Source organism: Drosophila busckii, chromosome 2L (genome assembly GCF_011750605.1).
Source record: "Drosophila busckii strain San Diego stock center, stock number 13000-0081.31 chromosome 2L, ASM1175060v1, whole genome shotgun sequence".
Classification (NCBI taxonomy): Eukaryota; Metazoa; Arthropoda; class Insecta; order Diptera; family Drosophilidae; genus Drosophila; species Drosophila busckii.
The window spans coordinates 5388488-5399055 of record NC_046604.1 but is presented as its reverse complement, the minus strand read 5'-3'; the positions used below and the strand labels follow the sequence as shown (position 1 = coordinate 5399055).

General features: G+C 39.8%; 1 protein-coding gene across 1 annotated transcript; it reads left to right on the top strand.

Moving 5' to 3' along the window:
• The first annotated feature begins 846 nt into the window (after positions 1–846).
• LOC108607807 (lachesin) lies at positions 847–10330 on the top strand. Its single transcript, XM_033294061.1, has 10 exons — positions 847–986; positions 1333–1451; positions 2047–2232; positions 2695–2809; positions 2947–3027; positions 3133–3264; positions 6471–6590; positions 6695–6868; positions 9056–9358; positions 10140–10330. Exons 1-10 carry the CDS (start codon positions 866–868, stop codon positions 10328–10330), a joined length of 1542 nt encoding a protein of 513 aa, XP_033149952.1. The 5' UTR covers positions 847–865.
• Positions 10331–10568: the final 238 nt, after the last annotated feature.

Genomic DNA, 10568 nt, shown 5'->3' with positions numbered 1-10568 from the left:
TATTATTAAAACAAAACTTGGTTTTACACACTTTCATTTAATGTCTCCAAATATTATTTTTAATATTAATAATTTAAGAATATAATATTTGCTTTCATGCCAACTGTGCGTATACGTAATAATAATCCCAAAATAACTTGAAAAGCAATGCATTTTATTTTAAGCTTTATGAATACTGAGCTACTTACATTAATAAAACTAAGCCTGACAGTCTAATCATTCATTTCAAAATATTATTTTTGATACCATAATTTTCGATCGTCCAAGCAATAATTTAGCTACAATTAAGTTAACTCTTTTGCAACAATTGTAACCATTGCAGACTTTTCTTTAATTCGGTTGTATAATTCTACCACTTTACGAATTTTTGTTTCCAACTTAAAATTCTGCTAAGGAATTCCAGCTGGCAAAGTGAATAGCGCGACGCATTCCACAGCAAGAATTTGGTTTTCAACTTTGGTTGCCTTTTGCACTTTCGTTTAATGTTGCCTTTGCTCAGGGAACTTGGAGTTGAAAACATAATTATAACATTTACAGTACACATACATATCTACAGGCAGTTCTTAGAACAAAGAACACAGAAAATTGAAAGTAAATTTTAATTATTATGCCAGAAAAAAGTTACTAAGATGATTTCATATTTACTTTTCAGATACACTTTGGATTTTTTGGCAATTTTACTTGTTGAGTGATGAACGTTAACATATGACAATATTAAAATATGAGAAACTAAATTGGTTGAGCGAATATCGAGAGCAAGGGATCAGAGCTCGATTAGCGAGATTTTTATGCATATTATAGTTAAGCAACTTAGATTTTGAAAGTACCTGAAGATCCTTTGACGATCAGCCGCCTGAAGATCAAAATGAAGACTGCAATGATGACTCTGATCAAACACTACGCCGCGACTGTTGCCTCCATCGTAATTTTGCTGCAAGCCGCAACATTGTACACAGATGCATCTCATATGCTGCAAAATTCACAAGGTAATTTAAACAAACATTAAAATATAACAATCATATGCATAAACGCAATAAACTTTATCGACCTTACTTTTCAAACCTAAGAGCTGACATAAAATCTTTTAACAACACTTGTGATCTGGCGATACTTAATTTAATATCGAATGCGAAGATTGCCATTCACAACGATCTATCGTTATTTGCGATGAATGTAAACTGTGCGCACATCTAAAAGCTTTTGCATTAGTCTAATGCATTTTCGCGCTTTCCTAGTTTTCGCAACAGCTTATGTGTTAATTGTTATCCAGCATATGCACACCTGTGTTTGCAACAATAATAATTATATTCTCTTTACTTTGTAAACTTACAGGTCAACATGAGCCTGATGAGGTGGGACCGCAGTTTCTGGCACAGCTGACCAATATAACTGTACCACAGGGCCGTGACATTTCCTTCACCTGCGTTGTGGACAACTTGGGACAATATCGGGTATGTCTAAAAAAGTTAGTGAATTAAGCGCACAACTAACAAAGAAGAAAACTTTCTTGGGAGAAGCAACAAAAGCAGCAAGAAATTCAAAGCTAAATGCGCTGCATTTTCCAGGGCTTAGAGCCGCAGACTGATTAATTGGTGCGCCGCTTAACTGATTGTTTTCGTTTATTTAAAATGAATTTCGAGGCCATACTTATGCACTGACAAATGCGTAAATGCATATATATATGCAATGGCGTGTCTATGTGTGTGTGTGTGTGCTTTAAGGCAATATACTATAATGCACTTAGTGTAACGGCTTCTTGCACACAAATTAATTAATAAGCCACAGCATCTTGACCGAGGCAGCTCTGTTGCCATTTACACTTGCACACACACCCACATACATGTGTATGCGTGTGTGTGTGTGTGTATTTTGTATTATGTGCGTGTACTTGAGTACGAAATTATGTGCATTTAGTTCCTGAGGGAGCGTGGTCAGTTTGGCGGGGGCAGCGAGAGGGTTTTGTTTTATTGTTAGTGTGCTCTGGGCTGTAACAAACTTGTTATTCTTATTACACTGTATACTGTATCTCTGTACTTGCAATTTCAGGTGGCTTGGATTAAATCCGATTCAAAAGCAATACTTGGTATACACACACATATGGTCTCTCTAAATCCGAGATTATCAGTGACACACAATGGCCACAACACCTGGAAACTTCACATATCCCACGTGCAGCTAAACGATTCCGGCAGCTACATGTGCCAAGTTAATACAGATCCCATGAAGAGCCTGGTAAGTACAAGCCAACAGGCAGAAGCTCACCACACCCACTCCCAGCCTCCAGATTCGGCTTCAGCAAGAACAACACAACATGGCCAGTCCAAATGACACTGGGGGTTTGTTTAGGTGTCTGTCTGGCAGTGGCAGTAATCTTCTCGCCATAACCGTCTGAGTCCGAGCTTACCAGTGAAATATGTACTCGCATGTGTGGCCCAAGGCTTAGCTACTAAATAGTGCACAAAAAGTATGTACATATGTATGTATCTGTGTGTGTACGCAGCGCTCAGATAAACACTGCACGTAAATAGTCCACTGACCCCATTCAATATTTTACCACGCCATATTCTTACCCAAATTCGGGATAGACAATGCCCCAAAAATATTTGGAACAACATGAAACAAGGACTAGTATTCCTTCTCAAGTCTCTAGATTCCCAAGAGCGCAAGGCTAACAATTTGATTATTCATTTGCAGTCTGGCTATTTGGATGTGGTGGTGCCTCCGGATATTATCAACCAGCCCGATCATAATATCGACGAAGGGGTTAGCACGGAAGGCGGCACAATTTCTCTACAGTGCAGTGCAACAGGTATTCTCATTAAATTAATTAAGTTAAAAATACTCGACAAAGCAATCAACTTAATTTCTTAATATCAAGGTTAATTGCTACTTAAACTAAAGTGTAATTATTATAAACTACACGTGTCTGTGTGTATTTGACAACAGGTGTGCCCGATCCCATGGTGCAGTGGCGACGCGAGGGCGGCAAGGACATAATGCTGCGTACGGAGAGTAGAGACAAACAAGGTATATATATATATATATGAACATTTAATTACCGACAGCTAAATAGCTATAAGCTATAAACGTTTGTAAAACTATGCTCTGGTCTAATTAGTGTTTTAATTACAGCGCTAAAGTCCGTGGATGGCGAAAGGCTGCAGCTAACGAATGTACATCGCACCGATATGGGAGGATATCTGTGCATAGCTTCGAATGGAGTGCCGCCTTCGGTTAGCAAGCGCTTTGATGTGCATGTGAACTGTAAGTTTAATTACAGATTGATTTCAACTAATGCACAACACTAAGCTGCAAATGTTTGCTGTACAAATTAATTACTGGAATTATAGCCGCCACTCTGCAAGTTTATTTTTGTGTGTGTGTTACTTGAACATGTTATTATTTGTATGCGAGTGGACAAGAGTACAAGTGATTCGTAGCCTGCAGACATCATGTGTGGCAGCAGGCTGTGAAAACTTCTGTAATAGTAGAGCCTGTTTCGAGCATGCTCGAACATGCCGTTGGTGTGGCACAGGACACAAATCAACACCATGAGATTGTCAAGTCAAATTCAGAGAGTACCAGTTGTGAAAAGTTGCGATAGTCGCACTTTCAGCAGCAAAGCAAGCTAAGGCGTTGCAACAAACACACACAAACACACACACATATGCATTGCATGCTTGTGTGTGTGTGTGTGTTGTAATAACTACTCGTAACTAGCAAAGCATCAGTTCAGCAATGAGGATGGCAGCAAACATTGAACTATTGTCATGGGCTCTGTTGCCTAGACTCTCGTACTATTATTCTGTTTACTTCCTATTTGCACACACACACACACACACATATACCGCACTGGCAAATTTGTATCTGTATGTATCCATGTGCGGTAGTAAACATTTGAAAAGCACAATTCTGTGATTGTATGTGAAGCACAGCGTCACATCCGGCTGAGTCTCGCTCTCTCTCGCTTTCTCTCTGTGTAGCATGTATGCAAGTGAAAGTCATCCAAGACAAATACGACAGCAGTAAAATTTTTGGCAATGTGTCTACGTCAAAATCAGTAAAATGCAAATGCAAATTCAAAGTTGGCAATTGTCGAAATGTCTAAAGTCCAAAGTTTTTGATGAAACTACTAGTAGCCAAAATCTAAAGACCAAGTCATGCAATTTATTGTTAACAATTATAATTGTTCAATGTTGTTAAATAATTTGCATCTTTAAACCAACTGCATGCGTCTATGTAAACATTTATAATTTAAATTTATGTAGACATATCATTTAATTGAATTAGACGCACTCTGCCTTGCTGTGCTGAAGTGGAGTCATGCATTAAATGCCGCAACAACTTTCCAAGTAGCAGGACTACTCTGACTGGCTCGGCTCTGCTCTGCTCTGGCATTCCAGCATAAATAACAAAATAAATTTTAAATTGCCGACTAGCGTATAAACAAATCTGCGACAGAAGGGTCCATGCTCTGTCATTGATTTTTACGCAAAAGCTTTAAAAATGTGCCAGCGCAGAAATTATAGAGAACGAAATCTATTTTGATGAGCGGATCATTGCGCTTTAATCCATTTTATTTATGGCTTAAAATTATCCTTTAGCGAAAAACGACAACAACAGCAACAACAACAACAACTGCTGCTGCTGCTGATGTTGTGGGTAAAGACCAACCAACGATGCCATGAGCCTCTCCTGCTGCATTGAAACAGAGCATTACAGTCGTCATTTACACACACACACAGAGAGAGAGAGAGAGAGAGTATGGATACGCTTGTCTGGCAAACTAACATAAAATGAACCTATGAAAACAGCACCCAAGCCACCCAAATCACATACACCCAACGCCCGCCCGCTTGCTGAACTTAGTCTCTGACTCACGCACCCACTCCTCACTTCACCCCCCACCAACGCACGCTCTCGTCTTTGGGCAACCCCAGTCAGTGTAATCTGCTGGGAAATGTTCGTACACAAAACAGGAAAATTACAATTTTCAGTGCAGCGACCAAGGCGATACTCCTTCTTTTGCTAATTATGTTCGCAAATTATAGAAAAAACTAATAAATGTATTAACTTTGAATTGAAATAACAAAAACTTGTTGCTTTCGCTTAAACAATGTTTGCAACAATTTGAATATAAGCTTCAATTGTGAGAGACGTAATGCTCTTGTCTTTGATTATGCACCTTTTGTGGATTACGCCGTAATAGCCCAAGCCAGGTATGTCCGTCCGTCCGTTCGTTTCTGTTCGTCTGTCTGTGTAACGCATAATACGATTAAAGCGTCGCAATGAAGACATTACACGTGTAGCTCTCATACTCTATCTGAGCCGTTGGGCATATCGGCGAATCAGTTGGCTGCTTACAGCTTGCGAAGTGTAAAGCGAATAGCGCAGTTACTGTAGCCAGTCACAGTTTTACAGTTAAAGCGTTCTTACGTACGCGTCAAACAGCGAATGGCCACCCACAGCCACGCCCCCCACAAATGGGCGCACTTGGCAAGTTATCGCTGCTGTCTCTGTCTCTGTATCTGGGCGAAATACGAAAAGTTTGTCTTTGAAATGAATGCAGCCCGAGTCACAGTCATTTGCTGTAGTTACAGTGCAGCAGCAGTCACAGTCATCATTGCGGTGACTAATAAAAAAGGGAGAAATAAGTGAAAAATTATTGTAGCAACTTCAAAAAGCGAGACACACACACAAAAAATTACCCAAAAAAGTTGAAGCTGCAAAAGTTGAAGGTGCTGGCCACCTCTGTATGTCTCTCTCTCTTTCTCTTTGTCGCTCTGTCTCTTTTCTTAACTCATTTAAAAGTACAAACATGTTGAGCTATGAAAACTTCATTCATGAATCAACTTCAATATGCATATGCATATTAAACAAAGCATTTAATTTGAATTTGCAAACATATTGCTCAACATTTTGTAGGCTTGTTTGTAAAGCAATTGAAATAAATTATAAATCAAGCATTTTGTTTATTTAATGCATTAAGCGTTGACTTGAGTTTGCCACAGAGCAACATAAATATATCAAATGATAACTAATCAACATCATTTGGAAATTAGGAAACTGTTATTTAAAATGTGAAAGGTTATTCAAATAAAATTATCGTTTTGTTTCAGTTACTAATTTAAGTCAAATTATGTTCACAAATAATTCTTCACAGCTGTCCGATTTTTGTTTATATTGTAAATTTTACATTTATTTTATTATTGTTGGTTATTTTTCATTTAGACATAAAAGCTTTCTTATTTATCAAAAAGTAATCCAAGAATTATAATAATCCTCGAATTTTGTAATCTCAAATGTCCAATTATTTGTAATCATTATTACATTTTCTCTAAATATTTAAATTAATTAGCTTATAAGCGAAATAGCTTTTATATAAATATTAAATTGAATTTATTTTTATTTATATTTAATATACATGCTTGCTTAGTTGAAACTACAGGGTATTTAATTTTATCTTACAGTTCCACCGACAATTAAGGCCGTTAATCAATTGGTGGGTGCACCCGTGGAGCGAGAGGTTACCTTGGAGTGTATTGTCGAAGTGTATCCCAAACCACTCAACGGCTGGTATCGTAATGAAGGTAAATAATACAAACTACCTATGCTACAATGTTATTCAGCTTGACTGAGTTAACTGTTGTTAATTTGGCTGTTGCTGTTGGCCGTTTGCTGTTTATTTTTGCAGGCAACATTAAGCTGCACAATGGCAACAAGTACAACATATCGGAGGCCATGATTAACCTGTATATGTGGCACCTCAATCTCACCATACGACATCTGACCAAGGCGGACTTCGGGGCATACAGCTGCTCCAGCGTGAATGCGCTGGGCAAGAGCGAGGCGCGTATTCGCTTGCAAGGTAAATGAGAGACAAAGTGAAACTCATTTCAAGTTCAATGCTAGAGACGCATTCCTTACTTCCTTCCTTCCATCCTTACACACATCCTACGGTAGGGACATTAATACTGGAAGCGAGTGCAGACTAAGCCGAATAGTTCTTTAAATTCGATGCCATCAATTCTGTTGAGAATGAGCGTAGAGCACATGAGCATGTATCTCTGTATGTGTGTGTGTGCGTGTGTGTATGTGTGTGTGTTTGTCTACATCTACATCGCATGTGTAATTCGTTCAGTTTGCCAGCAATAAATCACCTAGGATTTCCGTCGGTCTATTATTTTTATCGAACTCATTTAAAGACGACTGCAGCCTTTCTCTATCTTTCATCTGCGCGCAGTGAGTCCTTATCCCCCATACCCATTCTACATCCTAAACATCCCAATGCCAAGTAAAGTAGAGTTGGAACTGAAGCTAACGCTGGCGCTGCCGCTGCGTTGGAGTTGGAACGCAGAAAACTAAGCATGAATTATTGCACAATCAGCGGAAAACTTTCTCTGCTCGACACTGCCACTGAATCCTGCGACTGCGTCTGCCACTGCCACTGCCATTGCCGCTGCAGCAAGTTCGTGGGCGCAATTTCAATTTTCACTCACAGCTCGGAGACTAGAGCTGAGACCGAAAATAAGCTTGTTGGTTTTCATTTTGATCTTATAAACTTGTTTGATTGAATCAATTCCCATGTTTTTGTTGCACAAACAGTTTGCCATTTTATTTGCAGCTTCATGCACTTAAATTAGCCTCATTTGATCAACACCCAACTGGCGAGCTTATGCGCTTGATTGTCCACACTTATAGTCAGTTCTCATTAGTTATTATTTATTGCCAAGTGACAGTGATTGGGGTTGATTGAAATACTAGTAAACGTGTCAGCCAACATAATTAATTGCTTAACCTTATAATAATGCAAATTACTAATGTTTAGTATGCAGTTAAGTTGCAATTTCTGCTGCTTAATGAGCTCAATATTCATCGGGTTGAATATTGTGACAGCCTGAATTTCACACAAAATATAACACAGAAAAAAAAAAAGGATAAGCTTTTCTTTTCTTTACATTCATATTGTCCAACTGACATTATCGTAGCACGCTTTTTATTACTTCATTAAAATTTATTTAGTTTCATTGAAAAAACATGTGAACAGCCATTTTTTAAATCTTTGTTTTGCTAGCTAAATAGCGAAGTTGTAGGTTCTAACTAAATACCGAGTAACTTCATTATCTAGCACAATATTCTGCCACCTATTACGTCTTGCTATTTTTACAACCAATTTACTTATATCAATCGGATACTAGTTAACTAAATTTACACATAATTCTAAAATTGGTTTATTGTATATATGTTCTTGATTTGCTTTAGTTAATTTGAGTTTGTTTAATTGTAAGTCAAAACAAACATTCAAGGAATTCCATTTCAATTTTAATTCATGCTTAATTTTACCTAAGCTAAAACAATTAGTAGAATTTTAGATTGCTCCAATATTTTAATTTCAGTTTGTCTAAATGTCAATTATAATTACTAGCGTGCTAAGTAATTGAAAAACTTTTCATAAACTAGTGCCACTTTATTATTAAATTGTTTTAAGCAGCTGAACTATTTTTTGTTTACACTTGGCAATTATGTTTGTGTCTGTGTGTGTGTGTGTGTATTTATTTTTGGGGAAATTCAACAACAGTCTCGTAAGCAACATTTTTTAATGAATTGTGATATGCTAGTGAAGTGCAGAGTAGTTAAATCATTTACCATTTCACATTTGCAGCATGTAATAATGTTCTAGCCAAAGCGGAACATGCACACATATTTGGAGAAAAGCCACAGACCCCCAAAGTACTGCCCCTGCCCCCCAGGCTCACCCACCTGACTTACGAAATTTTGTATTTGCAATTGTTGTTGTTGCTGTTGCTGTTGCTCGGGTCTGTTTATGTTTAACGGGTGACTTGCCAGTCGAGCTGCCGCTTGGCTTTGTTTAACTTCTTCACAACAGCTTCAGCCATGCCCTGCCCTGCCTTGCCTTGACTCAGCCTCAGAATAGGATTGTAGGACTCTCTGTAACTGTTGTGAGTGTGCGAGTGTGTGTGTGTGTGTGTGTGTGTGCGGCTCTAGCCAAGCAAAGAAGCATTCGGCATTTCATAATTGGTGCAATTTCTTGCAGAATTACGATTACCGCCCAAGTCGACAACGACGGCAACACCTCACGTGCACACTACGGCCAAAGCGCGTCGGAAGCAGCAGCCCGGCCACAACAAGGGACTGAACGAAGTGGTGCGTGCTAAGGAAACCCATTTCTCAAATCAAATGCAGCAAGAGAACGATGTATTCGGCAGCGGTATTGGTGTGCCCCAAAGCGCCAACGGAGCAGGAGCTGCTGGAGCTGCTGCTGGCGGTGGTGGTGCTGGCGCTGGTGGTGGTATTGTGGCAAGTGGAAACGTCAACGGCATGATAAACGGAGCGGAAGGTAAGTTACGATTTAGAAAATTCCACAAGTACATGCTGCAAGCACAAGCTGAGAATGAAGTCAGGCATGAGCGGCAGTTACAAACACTCGCAGTCACACACACACACACACACAGAGACACACCGGACTAGAACACACACACACACATACGTACGTACGTTCATAGGTTATACGTACGCTTGCATTTGGCCGGAGGGCACTTCTCAGCCTGTGGGGACTATGAGTTGGGCAAATATAATAATGTCGCTAGTGCTGCTGCTGCTGCTGCTGTTGGCCTTTTCAAGAAACTCTCGGTGGCGCCTGCTTCACTTGGCTCGCTGCCTCTCATCCATTCGATCTTTGCCGCTGTCGAAGGCGCGCAACAAACCGCAACAGACTCATTCTACATTCCCATATGCTCAGGCTTATTCTTGTGCTTCTGCTCTCGTGTTCATGTTCATTCTCCCGGCGTACGTGACCTCCTTTAACTGCTGCAAGCTTAAGTCTCTAGCAGCTAAGCGACACCCACTGCCAGCTTAGCACTCGTGCAGCTGTCGAGCACACACTGATTTATCAGTGGGACAACCTTTCAGTGTTGTCTCCAAATCCCTTTTGAAGTTAATTTTCCACCAGTCAGTTTCAATTTTGAATTGCCAGCCCTATGCGCTGACCAAATAATTAGTTATTATAATCGAATGGGCCACTGTAATTTGGCTTAGTATCTGCTTTGTTTTTTTTTTATTGTTAAAAGTTTCACTTTTTATTGTTTATTAACTTGATGTGTATATTTCTCTGCTTGCAGTGCATACGCAGCTTCCGGCACGCAATGGATACGATAAAACTTACAAGTCGCCGGGCGTGGCGCCCTCCCTGCGGCCGCCTTGGAACCACGCGTCCGCGGGGTCCCAGCTGCTGGCCTGCTCCACGATAGCGACAAATACTCTGATGGCTTTTTTCTGCATATTGTCTATGTATTCGCTTAAGCTCATTTAAAATTATGCTCCTAACTAAATCCAAGCAACAACAAGGACACAACAACAACATCGAAGCAGAGAGCCAGCGGACAAACAGGCGAGGTGTCGCCGCCCCAAGCTTCGACCCCACTCTGTGGGGTAAGTCGATTTCAAAGGATAGTCAAGGCCGCTCGCTCACCCCGCCCGCCGTCTGTGTTTATTTCTTTATTTTTACTGACTTTGGGAGCATTTCACTTGCAGTCACGTTATCTTCTGAG